At 36.1% G+C, this 26,382-nt stretch overlaps 1 protein-coding gene across 11 annotated transcripts in view; it reads right to left on the reverse strand.

The window, feature by feature from the left end:
• Positions 1-26,382, reverse strand: part of SLC9A9 (solute carrier family 9 member A9) — a 703,484-nt gene that overhangs the window by 381,338 nt on the left and 295,764 nt on the right. For all 11 annotated transcript variants that reach the window (XM_058730134.1, XM_058730131.1, XM_058730132.1 and 8 more), the window contains one exon: positions 19,468-19,583. In XM_058730134.1, coding sequence (XP_058586117.1) covers positions 19,468-19,583 — 116 coding nt within the window. The remainder of the gene's footprint in view (positions 1-19,467; positions 19,584-26,382) is intronic.

Genomic DNA, 26,382 nt, shown 5'->3' on the forward strand with positions numbered 1-26,382 from the left:
CAGTTCTACTTTTAATTATAGGTTCTTGGGTTTGTTAATCAGCCATCTTCCTCAAGGCTAAGCTCGGTGCAAATAACAGACAAGGATTCAGCAAATGCCCTGTTTAATTAAAAAGAATTTAATTAAAAATATTTTTAAACACATGACCAATCACCATTATTTATGCAGATGTTCCTTCATGGTTCTTTGGAAAGGCTTTTTCTTTCTTTTTTTTTTTTTTTTAAATATGCTGTTCTTCTGCAAGAACTGCTGTGAAATGAGAAGCACTATGACTGGTAGTTAATACCTATTTTTATCAAAACAGCAGTGCAGCTCACACATCGCCGGTGCAGCCGTAACCATAGTAACCCCAAGTAGAAAGGGTCTTCAGATTATCAACACGATCAAAGGTAAGATAGTTCATGTGCCTCTGGAATAGTTACACTGCGGCAAACTTTAAAGGATAAAGATGGATTTCCTCCTCCCTCAACCCCATAACCTAAATGTTGAATGAAAATAGTGACTTGCAAGTACAGTGTATAAAAACATCTCTCATTTTAGAAGACTCTTATTTCCTCAAAGTGTTAATAGAAAAGATGAAAACTCAGTGCTATGCATTTGTCCCGTGCTTCTTCCTGATTATGCCAAGGAGACAATAATAGTCATTTTGTCGAGTTGGAGAATTTGCTAGAGGGAAAACCTCACCCTCAACTGCCCTGAAGGATGAGAAGCCATATTTTGTGTCCATGTGTTTGGAGGATGGCTATGGTCAGTGGTGACTGTAGGGCACATGGGAGAAGCTATATACGGTGATGCAGGGTGTGGACTGGAAGTCCACTTATGAGGAAAAGGAGCTTTTCATTAGAGAAACAGTGGAACCGGTTTTAAAAAGCAGTGTAATACCAACCCAAAAACAGACCTGAATGTGGCTTTATAATTTGTGGTTGGGACAGGATGGAGTGGGGACAAAGCAGGGAATAAAAAGCTGGAGTACTCATGATCAGTTATTTTATCAAAGGAACTATGATTTATATAATTCAAATAGAGGCTAGCTAGTAGGCAAGTTAGTATACAAGCCTTTATACAACATTTTGTAATGTCTTATATGACCACAGGAGCAGCATCTGGAAACACAGGGAAACTACTTGGAATTTTAAGTACCCAAATGTATAACAGATATTACAAAAAGTAGAGAATCCACATGAAGATAAATATAATTCAATTATTTTTCTTCTTTAAACCTCTTTATATTGGAGATAGACGATGAAAGTGGGTGAACAAGTAATGAAATATAAGAAAATAATTATTTCATCATGGCTACTTAAGAAAAGAATGGTTATCTGGCAATTTTATGTTCAATTGTAAACAAATAAGAATGCTATGATAGTATTATCTAAAAAGCTAATAAAGTGCCTTAGAAGAACTCACGGCTAGTAAACATTTATTCAATAAGTTAGCAATTTGCAAATAATTTTCCATAAAGCATTTCATTTGATCTTATAGTAATTCTGTGAAGAAACTGGAGGTACTTTCTGTTTTGTTTTGCTTTTATAGTATTTATTTTAAGCATGGGAAGTGAGGTTCAGAGAAGTTAAAGCACTAAAACATAGTGCTCCATTCACCCATGACACTAATCTTGCCTTAATGAACAGACACTTTCAATATCCAGGATAATTCAGCCACTAGAAGACCCTATTCTTACTTCATTTTTAGGTAACTCTCCTACCCCATCACATGTCTATTTTATTTTTAGTGGCAGTTCGTTTCTCTTGGGATTGAAAGTTTATGATCCATCCCTAACTGTGATCATTTTATGCAGATAATTTTCTAGGAGCTCTCTTAGATCTTTAACCCACAAAGGAGCTGGCACCATATTCCTCAGTGCCCTAGCTCACACCTCCCCTTGGGACCAATCTGCACCAGAATTACAGCGACACCTACCTGTGATTTTAGGTAGCACATACTGGGAATGTTGGATAATGGACACTGCCAGGAGACAGCTTGGCTGGTGGCATCTCAGAAGGGAGGTCACTAATCTGAGAGGTGGATGTCTCAGAGATCAGTACTCAGCCCACTTCACTCTATAACTCACCAGTTTACTCAGAAATACAAATATTTCACTCATCAATTCCTATATTCATTAGGTCTCTGGACTGGCATCATTAGCAACAACTGGACACTTAGAATTGCAGTTTTGGAACCCACCTCAGACCTACTGAATAAGAGTATCTGGAGACAGAGCCCAGTAATATGCATATTAACAAATTCTCCAAGTGAGTTTTAAGTACACTCAAGTTGGAGAACCACTAAGTAGAGCAAGAATTATCTCAGCAATTATCTAAGTCCTCTTGGAATTTATGAGGAAATTAAACCTAAAAAGGTAAAGTGGCCACCTGATTTGCTCTGTGAGTCAGTAGCAGACACTAAACTAGACCTCAGATCTCCCAACTCCCAGTAATAAAAATAGCATGGTGCTATGACACTTGTCAAGTAGAGGCTGGTTGGGCTCAACATTAGCAAAGCAGAGACTTTGACTCTGTATCTATATTCCTCTTGCCTTCTAATTTTAATAAATGAATTATCATCCATGCATTTAATTTAAGTTCCAGACAGGATAATGCCAGAGTGAATTTTCTAAATTCAATTAACAAGAGCCAGTAGTTTCCTTATGAAAGCCAACATCCAGCACTCAGGGCTTCATCAAGCACTTGGGATTCTTAGCACACGTTAGCTGCCAGAGCAAGTCAAGATGTGTGACATACATGTAATACACAAAGTCATTGAATTTTTTTTTTTTTTTACTTCACGGCATGTGCAGTAATACCATATTGAGTTGGAAGATTTTCCCTTAAGATCTCCTCATCACATTTCACAGTAATTTACTAACATGATATAAAAAATGATTGGTTAACTTTCTCACTTCTATGAAATTTTGAAGAGTTCTTTTTTACATACATAGATCTGCTTCAACATAAATGCATAAATGTGATCACATTGTACATATGCTGTTTATGTGTTTACTTTGTTTTAATTATCTTTTTTTCTTTTTAACACGTCTCCCCTTTTCCCATCTCTTCCTTGCCTAAACGTGTATCTTTCCTCCTCCTAAATAACCCTATTTATACTCTAATATATGTCCACCAAATATCTTTATATTAAAATTATCTTTGTAATAATCACATACACACATTTGTAACAGATGTTAAATCAGAAGTTTAAGGAACAAAGGAAAAAATAACATGTCCTGCAGTGAGATGCATAATTTTAAAATATATATCCAAAAAAATGAGAAAATCTCTCCCTCTAGACTCTAACCTAGAGGTGAAGACTTGTGAAGAGAGTTGTTTTCCTGCATGTGAGCTGTGAATATCACACAGGGGTGTTTGACCCTCATCTCAAGCCTAGGGGAAGGGACTTTGGCGAGGCCATCAGACAGCTTACGATGTGACTAGAGTTTGGGGACACAGTGAAACACTCTATGATTCTCAAATAAGAAATCTAATGGGCTATGGCTATCCAGTTGCTCTGATGGTAGCTAATTATCAATCAAATAAAACATTTCCTTACCACATCTCTGGCTCTACCTTGTAGAAACTGCATCCAGTAAAGGGTAGATGTGACATATGAGAAAGAAAAAAGAACCCAGCCACACCTGTTCTCCAAAAGGTAGGCAACCTACCTTCAACAGGCTAGGGCAGATAGCATGAAGTATTAAATTAAGTTGAAAACTTGGGATATTACGCAGGATTGGACATGTTCACTGCTGAATTGAGACTCCAACTGCAACTTAAATAGGTTTTTATCCAGCGGGTGGAAAAAAAATTTAACCTCACTGAATACTTTTAAAGGAGCATGGGAGACACTGGAATAGAATAGAGCCCAGAAATAAACCCATGATTATATGATCAATTAATCTATGACAAAGAGATGGGGATATGCAATGGGGAAAATACAGTCTCTTCAACAAACAGTGCTGGGAAAACTGCACAGCAACATGCAAAACAAGGAAATGGGACCACCTTCTTGCATGATACACAAAAGTAAAGGATTTCTTTTAGGATTAAGGACCTAAACATGAGACCTGAAACCATAAAACTCCTAGAAGAAAACACAGGCAGCAATTTCTCTGACATCATCCATAGAAACATTTTTCTAGACATATCTCCTTGGGCAAGGGCAACAAAAGCAAAATTAAAGTATTGGGACTACATCAAAATAAAAAGCTTCTTCACAACAAAGGAAAAAAAAATCAATAAAACAAAAAGACAATCTACTGAATGGGAGAAGATACTGGCAAATGACATATCCAATAAGGGGCTGGCATCCCAAATATTTAAAGAATTTACACAACTCAACACAAAGATCACCAATAACTCTACTAAAAATGGGCAGAAGACATGAACAGACATTTCCCAAAGAAGACATACAGATGACCAATAAACACAGGAAAAGATGCTCAGTATCATTCATCATCAGGGAAATGCAAATCAAAACCGCAATGAGATATCACCTTATATCTGCCAGAATGGCTGAATCAAAAACACAAGAAACAAGTGTTGGTGAGGATGTGGAGAAAAACGAACCCTTGTGCACTGTGGGTAGGAAGGCAAATTGGTACATCCACTGTGGAAAACAGTATGGAAGTTCCTCAAAAAATTAAATGATCCAGTAACTCCACTATTGGGTATTTACCCAAGGAATACAAAAACACCGACTTGAAGATATATTCACCCCTATGCTTGTTGCAGCATTACTTACAATAGCCAAATTACGGAAACAATCCAAGTGTCCATTGATAGATGAATGAAGAACCCAAGGGTCCATCAATAGATGAATGGGTAGATACACAATGGAATATTACTTAGCCGTAAAAAATAATGAGATTTTTGCCATTTGCAACAACATGGATGGCTCTACAGGCAATAATGCTGAATAAAATACATCAGTCAGAGAAAGAGAAATATCATATGATTTCACTCATGTGGAATTTAAGAAACAAAACAAAGAAAAATGAGACAAACCAAAACCAAACAAACAACAAACAAACAAACAAACAAACAAACAAAAAACCACCAGATTCTTAACTATAGAGAAAAACTGATGGTTACCACAGGGGAGGTGGATAGAGAGATGGGTGAAATAAGTGGAGGGGATTAAGTGTACACTTACTGTGATGAGCCTTAAGTAATGTATGGAATTGATGAATCACTATATTGTACACCTGAAACTAATATATCAGTGTATGTTAGTTTTACTGGGAAATTTTTAAAAATTTTTAAAAATTAAAAAATTAAAAATAAAGAAGCAGTGGGATAAAAAAAGCCTTGCTTTATATATACGTATACATTTGTATATATGTATTAAACATTGGGATCATTTTTTATGTACACTTTTCTACATCTTGCTTTACATAGTCAATAATGCCTCCTGGAAAACTCTCAAGTCAGCTGGAAGACCACTAATTTAACCTCTTTAATGGTTACGTGATATGGTGTAGATGTTCTATGACCTTCCAATAATTTCCCTTGTTGATAGGATTCACTTTGCTCCTTATTGTTTTTTTTTTTCTCTACTTAAAAAAGATGTTGCAATAAATATCTTTTGTCCATATATCCTTAGGAACCCAGTATTTTTACTTCTGTGGGACAGACTCCCAGAAGTCAGATTACTAGGCCAGAAGGAACTATATACTTTCAATTCTAATACTTTTTGCCAAATTGCTTCCCAAAGGTCTGTTAATGATTTAAACTTTCACTAGCAGTATATAGCAGTCTACTTTTTGCTGCCTCCCTGTCAGCAATGACTGTTATGTGGCATTACAATTGTTGCCAAACTGCTACAGGTAAAATGATATGCTGTTACTTTATTTTACATTTCTATGACTTCTGGTGAGTGCACAACTTTTCACATTTGAACCCCAAGTGAATTTGCTCTTCTATGAATCACTTCTTCATAGTCTTTGTCCATTTTTCTGTTATTTATTGCTAGATTGTCATTTTAAAGTGTATTTCTTTACACTTTAGGGAAATAGTAATACCTGTCCTCTACATTTAAATGCTTTTCAGGGGCGCCTGGGTGGCTCAGTCGGTTAAGCGGCCGACTTCAGCTCAGGTCATGATCTCACGGTCCGTGAGTTCGAGCCCCGCTTCGGGCTCTGTGCTGACAGCTCAGAGCCTGGAGCCTGTTTCAGATTCTGTGTCTCCCTCTCTCTCTGACCTCCCCTGCTCATGCTCTGTCTCTCTCTGTCTCAAAAATAAATAAACGTTAAAAAAAAAATTAAAAAAAAAATGCTTTTCCCCAAAAATGTTGTCTATTTGTTGACTTCTTAATGGTATCTTTTGTTATTTAAATATGTTTTTATATAGTCAAATACGTCTATTCTTTATTTATAGATTCTGGGTTTCCATTCTTTGTTAAGAAGAATTTTCCTATTTATAATTGGCAAATAAAGATATACATATTTTCTTACAGTTCTTTTACTTCATTTTGTCATTTACATTTTAATTCTTCTACGCATATTTTTATAAATGGTTAGATTATTCCAATTTTATTATCTTCTAAATGGCTAGCCAGTTAATTGTGCAGGTACCATTTGTTAAATAAATCATTCTTTCCCACTGGATTGAAATACCTGTTAGCTGAATATGTTTGTCAAATTCTCATTTATACTGAGATGTGTTTCTGGATCCTCTATTCTTTTCCACTGGTCTGTGTAATCCTAGGCCAATACCATATTGATCTGATTATAATAGTTTTGTAGTAGATTCTTATATCTGGTTACGCAGTTCCCCTAATGCTATTATTTTAATTCATAAATATTAATATAATTTTATTCAGTTCATATTTTTAAAGTGTTATATTTTCATGAGTGTGGCATTGAATTTTTATTTAATTTAGAGACAAGTGGCATTTTTATTACATCATTCTTCTCATTCACATCGAGCTAACAGAGGCTACTGGCTTCCTCCCCCAAATCAAAGATAGAGAAAGTACACAGAGAAAAATGGAATTGAGATTAACAAATCACAATAATAATACCAAAAAAAGCCCGGAAATTGCCAGGGAGAAGTAAGGCTGTTTTGGATTGCTGGCTAGTAGAAGGAAGGTGAGGGAAGTGGAAAGGTGCAACTTTCAAAGGGCAGCTATTCACAGCAGTGCAAAGACAAATTAAAAAAAAAAAAAGTTTAAGAGCCACCCTTTAGGCTCAACTTGCATTTCCATGAAGTAATTATTGCTCAGCTCCTTACCGCACAAGGCACACATAATTGGCTAGACACTAAGACAGGTGTTCAATGGGGGCGGGGGGTAATAACAGGGCATTACAAAAGATCTCCTGGGGTAAGAAGTTGATGAAACTGTGGCATTCTCTTTCCCTACAAATCCTGGGGCTGGTGGATTACCATTATAATTTCTCCCTAAAGGTCTTAATTAACCCTAACGTGAACAATTGGGTAATGCAGGTTTCTCAATCTTGGCACTACTGACATTTTGGGCCATATGATTATCTGCTGTGGAGGGCAGATTGGTCCATTCTCTTTAATTTATCTATTCAGTTCTTTACTTGGAAAATCATGAGTTTTATCTGCCCTTGACCATCCTAAGATTTATTACCAGGTTTTTGTTCAAATTGTCTTCTGACAATTTCAGGAATTTATTCCATGTGTGTACATTCTGTTTGTTCTGACTGATCTTCCTCTCTCAAGCTGCTGAAAAGTCATGTTGCATTTTTATTCTTCTCTGTTGGCTAATTGAGTATTATGTTAAGACTGTTTGTTGGGCTATCTTCCAGGACAGCAGTCCTGTAAGTACCATCAAGTAGACCAGTTGTATAGAAACGCTTCAGGCACTTGGAGGAGGCCACCCCCTTAACAGAGACACCAAGTTCAGTCAAGCAGGTCACCCTTTTCCATTACCAAAATCCACATATTCCTACAACTCATCTGATTTTAGCAAAATCAGATAATTGGACTCTATGTTTTTAGCAAAATCAGGTAGATTGGAGAGGGTAATAAAAGGCAAAGTAGCCAAGTTAAGGTCACCCCTTCCCTGGAAGCTACTGTTAACCTTCATGAATTTTTTAGTGACCATATGTTTACATTAGGACCAAGTGATTCATCTCTAAACCTTAGTTTACTCTTTTGTAAAATAAGGGTGTTAGATTAATTGCTAAAGTCTCTTTCTGCAAAAATATCCTACCATTTTATTATTTAAAATCACTCCTTATATCATCTGAAGCAATGTGTAGAAAATTGGATCCGTGGCTAAATAAGATGGCTATAAAAATTTTATAGGGGCACCTGGGTGGCTCAGTCGGTTAAGTGTCCAACTTTGGCTTAGGTCATGATTTTATGGTTCATGGGTTAGAGCCCTGCATTGGGCTCTGTGCTAATGGCTCAGAGCCTGGAGCCTGCTTCAGATTCTGTGTCTCCCTGTCTCTCTGATTCTTCCCCACTCACTCTCTCTCTCTCTCAAAAATAAACAAACATTAAAAATAAGTTAAAAAATTATGAGACAATTTGGAAAATTTACACACACACACACACACGCACACACACACACACACACACACACACTGGAATATTATTCAGCCATAAAAAAGAATGAAATCCTGCCATTTGTGAAAACATGGATGGACCGAGAGGTATTATGATAAGTGAAGCAAGTCAGACAGAGAAACACAAAAACCATATGATTTCACTTATATGTGCAATCTCAAAAACAAGACAAATGAACAAAAAAGAAAAATGCAGAAACAGACCCACAAATACAGAGGAAAAACCGGTGGTTGCTAGAGGCGAGATGGTGAAGTGATGGGCAAAATGGGTGAAGGAAAGGGGGAGGTACAGGATTCCATGTGGAATGAATAAATCATGGAGATGAAAGGTACACCATAGGGATATAGTCAATAGCACTGTAATAGCATTGAATGGTAACAGATGGTAGTTACACCTGTGGTGAGCATAGCATAATGTATAGAATTGTTGAATCACTATGTCGTACATCTAAAATGAATGTAACATTGTGTGTCAACTATACTTTAATAAAAACAAAATTAGAGAAATTTGAATGTGGACTAGGTATTAGATGATACCAAAGGACTAAGGAAAATTTTGTAGGTTTGATAATGGCTTCATGGTTACATAAGAACAATGCCCATAACTGTAGAGACGTATATCAAAATACATGTGGATAAAATGACAAAACCTGAGATTTGCTTTCACATATTCCTATCTCCTGCCTATGAAGTTAAATATAAAGTATATTTGTGTTTTATAAAAGTAAAATTACTACATTACACATATTATGCTCCTAACTTTAACCAAGCAAGTCACAAATGAATTTAGTTGGTCAAGGGAGCATTCTACTAACCAACTAGGTAGATTCATGGAAATCCATTACTATTACCAGGAAAATAGGCAAAAATGTGCATGTCGTACTTGCTGATGGTAAAATACCATCCTCATTTTAGTATATCATAAAAATAACAATATAATAATAATAATAATAATAATAATAATAATAAACATCTCATTTAATCCTCACAAATAACATTTAAAATAAGTCTTACTATCTTCATTTTATATATGGAGAAACTGAGGCTCAAATAGGTCCGACAGAATATGAACACATATTTAAACACAGGCCTATCCGAGTCCATGGACAATATTCTTAATCAATAGTCAATGACTATTCTATTTATTCAGTAAATATTTACTATGCCCTGTGCAAACCTCAACAGGATTCTTGTATTTTGAGATCTGTAAATGCTTTCTTTTTTTTTTTTTAATTTTTTTTTTCAACGTTTTTTATTTATTTTTGGGACAGAGAGAGACAGAGCATGAACGGGGGAGGGGCAGAGAGAGAGGGAGACACAGAATCGGAAACAGGCTCCAGGCTCCGAGCCATCAGCCCAGAGCCTGTAAATGCTTTCTTAAAGATCTGGTCATTAAATGTTATTTAACACTGATGATGATAAAGACAAAAAAATGGATCCTATTAAGTACTATATGTATTTTGACTTGCTTAATTGGTGAATTAAACTAATAATTTACATTAACTAGATTTTTAAATTCTAAACTTAATGAAAAGAATTATAAACTGTATTTTCCCACATAGCTACACAGGTAGTTTCTATTTACTCCTTTGAGGTAAATATTTATTTCTCATATCCAGTCTTCCCAATTTAGGGCCATCAAATGTGTCAACATACTTTGAAACAGGGGTAACATAATATAAATGTCAAGTTTCTTGGAACTGTAATAATCTACATAAAACAAAACAATAATGGACATTAAAAAAACAACTCAGAATGTCAGACTTTAGGAATATGTGATTTATGTTTCTACTAAGGAAAAAAAAACAAGTTGAGACATTTGACAGGAATTTATTTAATCTGTTTCTCTCAAGCCAGAGGTTGCAGTATTTATAGTTCTGAATGGCACATACATGATATGAAAATCATACAGAGCTTCACTCTTGTTTCTCTTTGCTTTGTTTCTGAAGTACGGATGAAACTAGTTTACAGATTCTTATGTATTGAAGCATAAAAATAAGACTGGAAAAAGAGACTTTAGAAAAAAAAAATTCAGACATATTAGTTCAAAATCATAGGAATAAAGTGCCTGTATTTTACCAAAATGCCATAATCTGTGCAGTGCACTGTATCTGCACTTAATTCTTCCACTTGATTTAAAATATTTCTGTGGTATTTTTATTAAGGATCATATTTTTGTGTGGAGTCATAAAATGCTGAACTCATTGTAATAGAGACTAGAATGTTGGTGGCCAGGGGCTGGGAGTGGGGGCAATGGGGCAATGTTGGTTAAAGAATATCAACTTCCAACTATAAGATGAATAAGTTTAGAGCTCCACAATACAGAATATTAATACAGTTAACAAAACTATAATGTATACTTGAAAGTTGTTAAAAGAGTAGAACATGAATGTTACCACCACCATACACCCACCCACATGCACACACACACACACACAGAAAGGGAATTATATGTGGGGAGAGAGATGTTGACTAACTTTATTGTGGTAATCATTTTGCGATATATATCATTATCAAATGATCACATTGTACACCTTAAATGTACATATGTTATATGTCAAAAATATCCCAATAAAGCTGGAAAAAAGGATTATATTTTTTGGTTTCACCACTTCCATATCTATATTGCTCTAAAATAGTGCTGCCCCACAAAAACATAACATAAACCACATATGTAATTTAAAATTTTCTAGTAACCACATTAAAAAAATAGAAATGGATAAAATTAATTTTGGTAGTACATTTTTATTTAACTAAATATTAAATGAATCTTGTAATTTCAAAATGTAATCAATATAAAAGTTATCAATGGGAGATTGTGCTTTTTTTCATATGTCTTTGAATCTAGGGTGTATTTTACACTTAGAGCCCATCAATTTGGTCTAGCCACATTTAAGGTAGCAATATGTGGCTTGTAGCCCTTATAATGGACAGAGCAATTCTTGAGTAAGCCCTGTCTGAAGTTACGTAAATCAGGACAACCCGAAATAATTTTCTTGGGAAAAAACAGGACAAGTATATGAGTAAGAATTATTTTCTAGTTTTAAATACTGGACTAATACTTCTGGAGTTCAAAATAGTACAGCTGTATTTGAGTCTCAATGCAGCTGCATTATATAAAATGAAGACATTTTATTCCAAATAGGAAACAGAGAAATTGATGAAGTGAGAAAATGCACAGCCCAAATGCACTTGAATGAGTGGCTTCCTGCAGACCTTGAAAGAAATGTCAGTCCTGTAAACACCAGGATGAGTTTCTGGCATCTTCTGAGTGATTAATACTTAATGTAATGTGCTGAATTTTCCCTTTTCCTAAAGGAAGCTCCTATTGTGGACATCTTCCAACCTAAACAGTAACAGTAACAATAACAACAACAACAACAACAACAACAACAAGGACCTACACTATTATAAGTGCTTCTGCAAGTCTACAATCTATGGCCTGGTGCTTTCTGGAAAATTTTAAGCTACTGACCAACTGGTGAACAGGGAGAAAGAAATATTGGCTATAATACTGGACAAGAATAAAGACACATATTTTTGTGTTAGTTGAATATATCCTTTTTGGAGGACAGAAACCAATATTGCCACTCAGGTGGAAGTTTAGCTATGTGCTGGGAGTTCCACCCTTATCTTAAGTCACTGTCCCTCTTGTGGTCATGAGACTCCTTATCTCTGAGAGTGATCTGGAAAGCCAGATCAACTGCTTCACATTCCATATTTAAGAAGAGATCCTCTTTCAAGCTCCACACTGTGCTCTAGCAGTTTCTTTTACAAATATATTAATTCATTAATTTAATAAGTATAAATTAAAAACTACATACTAAAACGGAAAATGGGGGAAACCAGAAAAAAAATCCTTCCTCATAGGGGACAAAAAACATAAGGAAATAAATAGATTAATAGTGATTAGTGCTATACAAGAATGTAAGGCAAGGAAGGGGGTTGATGAGCATCATGATTTGTGGGAAATTATGTGGCAGGGGAGATGGGGTTCAATTTTTGATAGGATGATTAGGGAAGGTCTCATTGAGGTGATATTTGAGCAAAGACCAGAAGAAGGCAAGGAGGGAGAAACAACAAATGCAAATGTGCTGAGGCAGTAACAATACTGATGTGTTCAGGAACAGCACATGGGTACAATGGGACTCCCAAGTGTCTTTATGCACCTTAAAGACCTCTCTATCTCACTCACTCCATGTAAAGGGACATTTCATACTTATTAATAAAAATCCACTATACTAAATAGTCAAATTTACTAAACTGGGACCCAAGTCAATGATGAATGAGACAGGAGGATAGTATGAGGTCAGAGAGTTCCCTTACGGTCTTTGGACATTTGTAAATTGAGGGATATTAACTAAAGCATCTATTTCCAGTTGTTGTCATATTGTCTTTCCAGTTGTTGTCATTTATCTTTCCTCTCTTCCATCTCCCTACTTTTCCTTATCTAAACACACCTGAAGACAAGCTGGCTGATTGATCAAGTCCTCTAAGTATGTCTCTCCTCCCCTATCCTGCCATTTACCATACATGATCTCTTCGGGGGCTCTGTCTTTAATCATCCACTTTCTGTTAAGTGTTGATGCTGACCTTTACATCATCAGCAGGATCTTAGTGAGAAAAAGAGGAAATTAAATTAAACAATAGTCAAATTGTCTTAACTGGAGGTAAACTGAAAATTGGCCAAGGAGAGTCAGAAACATTCAGGAAGAATTAGATTTAAGTCTAAATATGTATCTATAAAGAAAAATATGAATAGTTAATAACACCTGCCTAAGATATAACTAAGGCTAAATGGAAAAGAATTAATTTAAAGAAGGCCAAGAAGAGCCAAACCTGGAGAGCATAGGTTCTTTTTCATAAATTAGGGAGTCACAATAATTTAGGCAATAAATGAATAATTGTAAGGTAAGATTAACTAGGTGTTTTAAGGTTGTTGAAGATCTTAAATTGCACCAATTTGGCAGAGTAGGTTCAGTGTGTTTTAATATAACAATTAGTTCCCAGTAAAGGAAGAAAGCTTAAGTATTCCTTTTCACATGTGGATCTCTACTATGTAAGATCTCTAACATGTGCTGAATCAGGGTTTGAGTCCAAGAATGTCTAGGTGGAGGGACTTTGGGTTGACTTTTAACTTTCTTTAAAACAAAAGCTTGTTTAAAAATGAAAACCAATCTTACAGAAATAAGAAACAGGGAATGTTAAAGCTGCAAAGAATTCTAGTCGAAACTTTTCATTTTACAGATGGAAAGTCAGTTTCTTCATCTGTAAAATGAGAGGTTTAGGAGAAATGATATTGAATATCTTCCACATCCAAGAATGCATAAAATCTAGAAAGGCTAAATGGTGCCCAAAGTTGCACAGCTGGTCTGTGCCAGACTTGGAAAGTAGATTTGGTTCCCGGGATTCTCTTTATGGCTGTGAGTCAATTCTGTATTTTATTTATTTATGTTTTTAAAAAAAATTTTTTATTTTTTGATAGAGACAGAGCATGAGTGGGGGAGGGGCAGAGAGAGAGGGAGACACAGAATCCGAAGCTGCCTCCAGGCTCTGAGCTTTCAGCACAGAGTCTGACGCAGGGCTCAAACTCACAAACCGCGAGATCATGACCTGAGCTGAAGTTGGACGCTTAACCGACTGGACACCATCCAGGCACCCCCAATTCTGTATTTTAAAAAGTTTAGTCAGCCCAACTGTTTGACACAATGCAGATAAATATCCATCTTACCAAGTTGGTTTATTTTTCTATTTCAGTCAGTTTTCCTGTGTCCTGGGATATCACCAGCCACAGAAGGAGCAAAGCTTTAACACAACACAATTGTGCTTGGAGCTGGCTGAATCACTCAACAGAATGCAACAAACTTGGCCTTTAGTGTTGGGACCAGGGAACAATGGATGCACTGCTTTTAAGCATGCAGATTTGTGCAAAAATGACATGAAATGGGACCTGACTGTTAAAAGCAAAATGTCCATATATAGACAAAAGAGAACAGCCCTAAGTAGCTAGAAATCACTGATGGGTTGAAAATATTTCATCCTGAGTTCATGCTTCCCATGGCTACCAAGGAACTCCTCCATTACCTTGGGGCTGTGAGAGTATAGCATGAAATCTTCCAGCAATGACTAGTGGCTAGGTCATCTTCAACCATGGAGGTGGAGCAGTCTGTCCCTATACACTGCTCTGGCGCTCTGGTGCTGTAATCTACACCGAGAGTTCCTAATCTGAGACCTCCTTTTATTTCATCTTCTTCCAGGAAGTAAGTCAATATCATGCATTAAAAAATTATTTTTCCTACCTCATACCATAAACAAAATAAATCAGGTAAAAAAGTTGGAAAAATATTCGTACCTTATATTATAGACAAAGGTTAATATCCCTAATACATTAAGGGTTCTAAAACTTGAAAAATAAAGACTAACAACCCTACTGTAAAAAAAAAAATCTTATAAACAGATCATTTTCAGGAAAAAAATACAGACGTCCCTTAAACATATGAACAAATTTTTAACCTTACTCATAATAAAAGAAGTACTAAGTCAAACCAGAGGGAGACAAAAATCTTTACCTACTATAAGTAAATAACCAAAACTGTGATAGAATTCTGCATTGACAAAGTGGTGAAGAATACATACTGTCATATGTATCTGGTGTGAATGGAAAATAGTGCAAACTTTATGGAGAGGAATTTGGCATCTAAGAAAATTACAAATGCATTTACCTTTTAACCGGTTTCTAAAACCTATGCCAAAGAAACACTAGCAAAAAGCGACAGGGTATTTATTTTAATATTATTAGTTGCAACACCATTCATAATTGCAAAGGACAAGAAAAAACTAAATGTCCACAAATAGACAATGGGTTGAATCATCTGTGGAGTACTCTGCAGTTATAAAAGAGAAAGAGATCTTTACATTTTGCAATGGAGGACTCACCAAAACATTGTTAAAGAAGAGTAAGGTGAAGAACCATGTGTATAGTAGCATATAGTAGAGTATGTGTATATTTGTGTATTTACTTAGATTAAAAATAGAAGGATAAATGAAAAACTAACCAAAATGGTTGGAAAATTAAGGTAGAGGGGACAGGGATAGAAACTAGATGTCTCTTCTTTGTTCCCATGGTTTTTATTTTGGAATTCTCTAGCTATTTAATCTAATTTCATAACGAAATTATAAAACAGTTTTTAACTAAAATAAAACAAATGAACAGTATTGCATATTCACAATATACAATCTACAGATGAATTATTTCAAGGCTCTTAAAACAGTAATTTTTAACTGTTCATCACTAGTGAGATACTCAAAAGTTAAAAAGAACCACAGTGAAATCTTAAGCAGTTTTCAATAATCATATTTTTAATAATGTATACTAAAATTTTGAAAATATTTATTTTAAGGAAATATATTAATGTAATAATAAGAAAAAGTAGGAAGAAGAAAAATAAAAATAAAAATTTAAGGTGGTTAATTAAAATTTCTGTAATCCTAAATTTGGGCTGAAAATATTAATATAAGTTTGTGATATTGTTTCTCCTTTAAAACAAATAAAAATATTTAGAAACAATGACCAATCCAGTAGCAATAAAACCCCCTAGTGCCCAAAATTTTGGTCTATAAATAAATTTCCCTCTTTTCTTTTTTAAATTTTTTTAACTGTTTACTTATTTTTGAGAGAGAGAGAGACAGAGCATGGGCAGGGAAGGGGCAGAGATAAACGGAGACACAGAATTCAAAGTAGGCTCCAGGCTCTGAGCTGTCAGAATAAAGCCCAATGTGGGGCTCAAACTCATGAACTGTGAGACTGTGACCTGAGCCGAAGCTGGACAGGTGCCCCAGTAAATTTCTCTCTTATAAAGAACCAAGGCTTCCTGGGGCAATGGCTGGTTCCAAGTCAGGGTACAAGAAACACACAAACTACGGTTGGAACATCTAGTCCTACTCAAAGACAGGAAACCTATGTAAGACCATTGGGGTCATGACAAAAGGATATAGGAGAAACTTGAAGAAGCAACCAGTTGTCAAGTAGGAGTATTCTGAACATCAAAGAGAATGACAGCAATAGATAAAAACACATCAACCATATTAAAATCCATGTGTTGATATAATACTTTAAAAAAGGAAAATCTCTGTGGTCATATGTGGAGGATGCTAAGGAAACAAGTTATTATTTTGAAAATTAGTAAATAAAGGAAAAGAACAAATCATTTATCCTGCTTCCTTGTTCAAATGATATCATGGGGTACTACATAGTTGACCTGGAAAGCTGCTTCTTTATAAGAGAGTACCAGCTAATAAATACAAAAGGTAGGATACAATTAGCATACCACCAGTTTGTAACCCCTAATTAATATTGGACTAATTAAGCAGTAACCATCAATGGATACTAAAGGCATTAGCCAAAATGGGGAATGCTAAAAGGTAATGCTTCTCAAATCTTAATGTGCATATGAATCACTTTAGGATACTGTTAAATTCTAGAATCCAATTCAGTAGATCTGAGGTTGAGCCTGAGGTTCTGCATTTGTAATAAGCAAACATATGGTGCCAATACCACTGGTCAGATGGCTATTCTCAAAAAAGACAAAACAGCCCCAGACATTCAGGAGCTGGCCTACTATTATTATCATCGGGGCTTTGGTGTTCTCCTGCGGAACGTAAAGAATTTCACAGAACAACATCAGACAAGGTCACTCTGTGACCACAATGAATCAAGACAAAAACAGAAATATTGCAGAACAGAGCCACCTGGGTGGCTCAGTTGGTTGAGCATCCAACTCTTGATTTTGGGTCAGACCATGATCCCAGGGTCGTTAGATCAAGCCTGTGGTGGGCTCCATGCTGAGCTTAAGATTCTCTCTTTCTCTCTCTCTCTCCCTCTGCTCCTCTCCCCCACTCATATATGTGCATTCTCTCTCTAAAACAAAACCCCAAAACAAAAGTAAATGAATAAATAAAACAAAACAATCCAACAACAACAAAACAATAATTTATAATCATGTCTCAACAGAAATAATGAACACTCTCCAAACTAAAAAACTGACCAAACATCTTCCTATCTTAGCTATTCTAAGTGACCACTACTTCTTTACCAATTTTAACTTTAGGCTCAATCCAGTCTTTCCTGATTTTAGATAAGACTTATTAAAATGCCCTCTTGCTTCCTGACAGCATCTGATCCAGAGCAAAGCTCCAATTCCTTAAGCCCTCCCTCAAATCACCAAACATATTATGCCTGAGCCTATAACAAGTCTTTTCTAATACCCACTGAGAGGTCCCATGTTTCCTCTGGTGTGAATTTTCTCTCATTATAACATGTAATAAACACATCTTTTTTTTTTTTTTTTTTTTTTTCAACATTTTTTATTTTTTATTTTTGGGACAGAGAGAGACAGAGCATGAACGGGGGAGGGGCAGAGAGAGGGAGACACAGAATCGGAAACAGGCTCCAGGCTCCGAGCCATCAGCCCAGAGCCTGACGCGGGGCTCGAACTCACGGAGCGCGAGATCGTGACCTGGCTGAAGTCGGATGCTTAACCGACTGCGCCACCCAGGCGCCCCAATAAACACATCTTTTTAGCTACAGGTGTGTTCTGGTGGGTTTTGTTGGAATAGCTGTACAACAGTGTGATGAGTCAAGTTGACAGCTGAGTCACTATCACTACATGATATTTTGCTATAGAAACTCGCAACACCACCTACAAAGTAATCTTGCCAAAAAAGATGAACGTGAATCTCATTAAGCCTCTAGATTTAACCATCAGATTTACAAGAAATATGTGCTATAGAGGTATATTTTAAGGAGCCATATTCAATCCAACCACAAGACAAATTGCCTATTTTCCCCCCAACAAATAACTGATGAAAATAAAAGATGGAAGAACATCATACAAATTAAAAGAGACTCGATACTCAACACTAATCACTTGTAACATGTAGCCCTTATTTGGCCCTAATTTGTATAAACTATTATACAAACTAATAATGATAATTACAAAAAAGCAATTGGGGATATTTGAAGAGAGACTAGCTCTTTGATAAAATTAAAAATAATTATAGGGGCACCTGTGTGCCTCAGTCGGTTGAGTGTCTGACTTTGGCTCAGGTCATGATCTCACGGTCTGTGAGTTCGAGCCCTGCTTCGGGCTCTGTGCTGACAGCTCAGAGCCTGGAGCCTGCTTCAGATTCTGTGTCTCCCTCTCTCTCTGCCCCTCCCCCACTCATGCTTTGCCTCTCTCTCTCTCTCTCTCTCTCTCTCTCTCTCTGTCAAAAAATAAATAAACATTAAAATAATATTTAAAAAAAAGAATAATTATAAATATTTTTAGGTTTCATAATGACAATACCATTACAAATATTTACAAATAAATGATACAGTATCTGAGGTTTGCTTTAACATAATCCAGTCATTATAAGAGGGAGTGTAGGGGGGGTGTAGACAAAAACATTGACCATATTTGGTAACTGCTGAAGGGTATATGACAGTTCTTTTTATTATTCTCCCTACTCTTAATATGTTTGAAAAGTTCCATAGTAAACAATTTTTTTTGAAAATATTTTTTACTTTTAAATTCAATAGGTCATTTTTGAAAGAAGACAAGTTGGAGAAAAAAATAACTCCTATAGCTCAAAATGGCTATATATCCTAGAAAAATAAGCTATAATGAATTTTAAATTCTGAAATTCCTACTACTGAAATTGCTTTCAGATCCACTTTTTGAAAGCTATTAGAATATTTGCCTGTTTCTTTTCTTTCTTTTTCTTCTTTTTTTTTTAATGACTTACAGATATGTCAACTACAATTGAAAAGGAATAGGAATTATTATGATGTAGACTTGGGTGAAGGACTTTAGAGAAACATTTAATATAAATGTTTGATTCATAAAACGAAAACACACACACACACACACACAACATACGATTTGAGCAATTACCTGGATCTGTAGCAGACATCAGTGAACCAAAAAACAAACAGTCGGTGAAATGGAAGTCTCCATTTTTCAACTGGCCAGCATATACCATAGCTTTCACAAAGCCATACATAATTAACCTGTTGAAGAGAAAAATAAGATCTTCAAACATCAAGCTGAATCCTGTGCAAACCCACGCTATCATTGCTAACCTTCTAATGTGCTTCCTGAATAAACATCATTCACAAATTACTACCATTCTGCCAATTCATGGTCATGCTAGCTCTCAGTACATTGCTGAGATTTCTTGACTATGAAAGACACTTTTACCAAATATCCCCACTCATTCACCTGGCAAAAGGTAACAATATTTTCTAGTATATTTCAATGAAAATAAATAAATCTCAAGAATATAAAAAATAATCTGTCAAATATGTCATAGCAAATTATGCCCACAAATACAGCAGCTGGATTAACATCTGCACATGGATTGCTTTTTTCATTGTTTTATGTGGTAGGGGTGTCTGAAAAGTGTTCAAATTTCAAGTCTGTCACTGGAATGAGAAGGATATTGGTCACACACAGCACACTCAGTCCAGCCAGTTACTCTATAATATATGGGTCTCTACTAGTGCTAGTGTCAGGACACTTCCACACTGGGTAGAAAATCACTGTTATGTTGGAGCTCTTGTAACCTCAATACACTGTTGAGAAATGAATCCTGAAAGGTTTATGTTTTGATCTTCCAAGGATAGCCATTCTTTCCATGAGATTATAAAAGGTTTATAAGTTTACCAAACCCATACCATGGAACAGAGATTGTCTATATTGGTCATCATTTGCCACCCCATAATTTTTAAATTGTATTTAATTACTTAACTGACTGATTTTTGCCAACATCATACTAGAGGAAATACAGAGATTGGTGAACTGGGCCACAGTAAAATCACAGTAAGTGACTCTGAGAGTCCTTAGAAACTATATACCCTTACACTAACAGATGGATGTTTAAATATTCACATGCATTGAAAGTTAATTTCTTGAAAAATGTTCTAAGGTTGTGAGCATGGCTAAAAAGCCTAGAAATCAGATATCAGAAATTATTATGTTAATGAGAATGCAGATGTTTCAAAATATTTTAAGAAAAAAATTCTTCATTAGAAAATATTTCAGACACATCTGCATTTGAATCCAGGTTCAACCACTCACTAGCTGTATGGTTTTAGGACATTAATAAAGCTTTCTGAGCCTTAATATCCTTACTAATGAATTTGTGGTAACAATAATAGTTGGCCCATAGAATTGTTTTAAGAATTACCTGAGATAATATACATTTGGTTTCTGGCACAGAGCAAATTCCCAATGAGGTTATTATTACTGCCAATAATATTTATCAAAATATATAATATTTACTTACTATTTCTATTTTTTCACATGCTTTAACTAATTTAATCCACACATTAGTCCTATAAGGAAGGTACGTACTATTTGCATTTTACAGATAAGAAAACTGAACACAGTATCATCAGGTAACTTGCTCAAAGTGACACAGGAATTAAGTTTTGCAACCTAGAAGCGAACTGTGTGGAATTGGCTCCTGAGTCTATAATAATATTGGTTAAATGAACAGATATATATTTTACTTTATATATTATCCCATATAATATATTCACAATTACCCTATTAGGTGGTTGTTCTAGGTTGTATGAAGGCACAACAATGGAATATCCCTAAGAACTTGAAAATAAGTTGAACTAGTAAGACAACTCATAATGGGTTTGAACAGAGAGGGCCAATATTACTGTGAAGAGTGTGGACTGCAGTAGGGAAGGCTGAAGGCATTAACATATCTGAGACAGGCTATGTCATGGGACATAGCAATGGTTGCTGGGAAGAAGCAAATCCAAGAGGTCTCAATCACGGCAGCTTACTCACACTTATGCTGGGAAGGGTATTCTGCCAGTTACTAGGGCATGCAGTCTCTTAACATATAGGGTAGCTTCATTCAGTTTGTTTGTTTAATAGACATTTATTATTTAACCCCTACTATGTGTCAGGTTTCATGCTAGGTGCTTAAGATACATCAGTGAATGAAACAAATATCCCTGCCCTTATGAAGCATACATTTTAGCAGGATAGACAGTAATAAAAAAATAATAATAAATTCAAATTATATTTGTTAATTATATCACTCTCTGAATTGGAATCTACAAGTGTGATCAACCTGGGACATTCTGGACAGTTACAACATTCATGGGAATGCTCTTCAATAGTCATCCCTTCAACCTCTTCTGGTGTTCACCCAACTTCACCACCCTTTCTCATTGGAGCTATACTTCAAATATTGAGCATCAAAAGGCTCTAGAATACTGTAAACTTCATGACCTGTGACTATATTTCTAAATCCTGTGCCCATTAGTTAATTTTACAGGTTGGAAATCTAGGTTTAGAATCAAAATAACTTGTCTCATATTGCATAGAAGCCATTAGATTAGGTAAAATAAAAAATATATGCTACACAGACTTGGCAATATTACATAGAAACTAGAAGCCTCATATACTATTGATTGAAATGAATAAAAGTCTTAACTAAAGTATTAATTTTTTATATTCTATAGCTTATTAAATTGTTTCCTACAAATTTATGCCCAAATTAATCAAATATATACCAAAGGTGTATATTCAGATTATTTCAGATTTCTGTTATTTGTAAGAGTAAAAACTTCAAAGCATCCCAACTGTCCCGTCACTAAGTTACAAAACATATATATTTGAGTTAACATGCGAATGATAATACTATGTACAAGACTAAATATTAACATACAAAAGTAAATTGATAAAGTAAATTATAAAGTGGTAATAAATAATGTCTAATTTTATAAAAATTGAACATACTTAGGCATACATATAAACAAAAAAAGACCAGAATTATATAGACTAGAATGTTAATAGTAGTTATATAATGGAATTAAATGTGACTACTTTTCTTTTTGCTTTTCTGTATTCTTCCAGTTCTTTTAAAAAATAGTAATAATAAAAATAAATAGCAACAGGGGCGCCTGGGTGGCTCAGTCGGTTAGGTGTCCGACTTCGGCTCAGGTCATGATCTCGCGGTCCGTGACTTCGAGCCCCGTGTCGGGCTCTGTGCTGACAGCTCAGAGCCTGGAGCCTGTTTCAGATTCTGTGTCTCCCTCTCTCTCTGACCCTCCCCCATTCATGCTCTGTCTCTCTCTGTCTCAAAAATAAATAAACGTTAAAAAAAAAATTAAAAAAAAATAGCAACATACATTAGTGAGTGCTATTATGTAACATAATAGACATTCATTTGTCATTTAATCCTCAAAATTTTATGAATTAGGTGCTGTGGTTATTCTTTTTTACAAATGGGAAAATTAGGTCAGAGAAGTTAAAAAGCTTGCCTAAGTTCACAGAAGTTACCTCTCGAGAGACCTGGATTTGAACCCAGGCAGTTGGATGCCAAAGCCTACATCCTTAGCTACCATCTTTATAAAGCTTTTGAATTGCTTTGAAATCAGGAGAGACACACATAACTGTTCACACACCCACCCTCCCCACCTCCACACACACCCTTACACACATGATTCGTTTATTTACTCCAAATCAATTCTGGGACATAAAGTAACTATAATTCTAATAGCTTACTTGAGATAACACCAAAAAAGGAGAGAAATAAAGTCCAGTTCAGTACAAGCTTGATACTAATAACAATGGTCATCATCGCTGGTAATTATAACAATCCAATAACTAGTGTGCATATACTATTGCCACACCCCCCTTTATAAATGGGAGCTATTGTCATTGTTGCTACATTATTATTAATAAAAACTAGTTACAACTATATTAATTGGGAAGCTAAAAAAAAATGAAACCATTAGCAACCACCATGTTCTCACAGGATGTTGTAGTCTATCAGCACTTCACAGGAAGTATTTCAGATGGTTCAGGATACAGGAGAGATGTGGTTTGATGGGAAGAGAGAATCTGTTAAAGTCCAATGCATACAGTGCTGTGAAGATGGGAGACCTGAGTAAGATGTTCCCCAGGGGTCAATCTGTGGTTAGTGACAGCCTGGGTTACAGGGATGGGCAGAAGCAGAAGTGCCTCATAAAAACCAGAAATGTTGATAATTTGATTTTAACAAATAATCCACTTAGCGCTACTATTCTTTGAAATGCAAAGTGCTTGTGCTATGAAGGATACAATGGTAGAAGTCCATAATCTGCTCTCAAAGAGTACAGTATTACAGGATGGCAGCCATGTCACTGATACTAATAGAAAGCATTGGGCAAAAGAAAATTTGGGGAAACGCCCAGCATAATACCCCACACACTCACTTTATTATTTATGACGTGTGTATTGGTTTAAAATTTCATAAGCCTATTTTATACTATTAAATTTCCACACCTATAGATGTGTGAAGACGTTTCAAAACAAAAAGTTCCAGAAGGCTCAATTGCTGTGATGACTTATAACTGGAAGTTTGTACCTTTTAATCATCTCCACTCACTTCTTCCACCCCCGACTCCCTGCTCCTGGCAACCACCAATCTGCTCTCTGTTTCTATGAAGAGAATGAGTAATTTCTTAATGCTAGGCTACATGGGGTTGGGAGGATATTCTAGCCAAATTCATTTATTCATTCACCCATGAATTCATTAATTTGCTCATTGACTCATTCATAAAACAAAAAAATTATCCAAAGATATAATTCCTCCTCTGAGGGAGCTTACATTTTATTAGAAGAGCCAGACATTTAATAGCTATTTTATAATTATTTTATTAGTATTGTGCCTAAGTCTTATGGGAAGAAGTATAGTTTGCACATGTGCACATTTCTGTAGCTGTGGAACATAACAGGGGGACGTTGTTTTATGGAAGAGATCACAGGTTCAACTTTAGAAATGTTGAAATTAAGCAGCCAGTGAGACTGGTACATAGGTTTGGATCTCAACAAGGGATTGGCTCAGGACACAGATTTGAGAGCAGACACAGTGTGGTGTATGTTACTGCAGCCGTGGGTGTGCATGAAAGTCCAAAGAGAACATAAAGTGGAAGAGGTATATGATGGATGTGTGGGTCCAGCCTTTGAAGATGAGATAGAGACAATGAAGCAACCAGCAGAGGACAAGGATAAGTCAGAGATGTGAATGGAAATCTAGTAGAGTGTCATAGGAGTCAAGAGAAGAAAGTGTTTCAAGAAGAGCATTGATAAATAGGGTTGAATGCTGCCAACGGGACCATTTATTTAGTGTCATTAGGAGTGTGGAAGCTCATGTGAGATTTGAATGGGTTGAAAAGCCTATGGAAAATGAGCAATTAAGACAGGCAACATACTCCACTCTTCTGAGAAGTTTGACTACAAGTGAAGCCAGGTCTGTCTCCAGACAGAGAAGGGGTTTGCAGTGAGACTTGATCATAAACAGGTGAGGAAGAAGTTGTGAAGAAGCTCACATCTCATGGTGACTCACAAACAGGGGACACAAAACAGCAATTCTGCTTTGTCAAGATTATTGGCATGAGGTGATGAGCCTGACTTTGGGTGGAATTATATGGGCTTTAGAGAGTCTGTAGGACGGTAGGCTCCTATAGGTGTCAAACAGATGATTCTCCTCTTCTGTCACTGTTTTGTCATTTTACCAAGTCCTATGAGAAATGCAAAGATAAGCCAGACATTATTTCCATCCTCAGGAAAAAGACACAGGTCACCTGCATAAGCAGAGCGCAGAGCTCCTGGAAGAGATGCAGATCAAGTGCATTGAGTTCATAGAGGAGAAGAAGCTGTCTTTACTTGGGGACTCAGGATAGGCTTTGAGAGGAAAGTAGCATATCTGCTGAACCTGAAATATACATTCGAGTAACGAAACTACCAGCAGTGTTTCATCAATATGTGGGATTCCCCGACTACTTATTTTTTCCCCAGAATGCAAAACATTTACCACTGAAGGTGGTTTGTTCTTTAATCAGTACAGAATGCAATGTGCAAACAAATGAGGCCCTTCCTTTGGAAATCCAGGGAACCATCTGCCATCTGTCACTCACTGTAGAAAAGAGTGGAAAAGGCCTGTCCTGACTAAGCTGTGACTCCACCTCTGGTTTTCACTTTAGAATTCAGTACAAGCTGCTCTGCTTCAAGAAGCCCTTGAAACCTGCAGCTCTGTTGTAACTGAAGCAGGTACTCAGATCTCACAGTGCTATATGGCCCCTTTGGCCCATTCCACTTTCCCCACCAATCTCAAGACTTTGTTCCTTCTGTTTCATAGAAGGTTGGGGAGAAGAAGAAATGAAAAAGTAACTTCAGTGGCTTGTGGGCATATTAAAAGTGCCTGCCCTTAATCCCTTCTTCTCTCAAAGGGTTGGAAGGAGACAGGTTTTAGAGGAAGAGGAAGCCTGCATTCAATTTTTCTGTGCCTAAGTGGAAAGAGGAAGCTGGTTAGGTAATGGGATGGTGGTTGAGGGAAGGAGAGCAATGAGGGGAGGGCTCATTGTCAGGAGCACAAGTGTGTGTGTTTAGGTTGGGAAATTCTATACTTAGGACATCTGGCCACTCAAAAATTTTGTTTACAACAGCCATCACCAGAACAACCACACTCCTACAGTTTTTTTTCCTATCTCTGGCCTCTATTCTCTTCTTAGCTGCCACACACCCCATGAAAACTGACTTTTCTCAAGTCACCTATTTGCCATTGAATAGTGGGCTCTCTGGCCCCGAGATTTTAATAAGACTTTGGTAGGAATACAAAGTGGAGAAGGAAAGAGGGAACAAATATCTGAATACTTGTTGAGTACCTACTCTATGCCAGGCCCCATGTTAGTGCATTTTATATATTTTTCAACACACACACACACACACACACACACACACACACACACCAGCTAGGCAGCCATCATGATTCTTACTTTATAAACAAGAAAACCCAAC

The sequence above is a fragment of the Neofelis nebulosa genome, chromosome 5, assembly GCF_028018385.1.
Source record: "Neofelis nebulosa isolate mNeoNeb1 chromosome 5, mNeoNeb1.pri, whole genome shotgun sequence".
Lineage (NCBI taxonomy): Eukaryota > Metazoa > Chordata > Mammalia > Carnivora > Felidae > Neofelis > Neofelis nebulosa.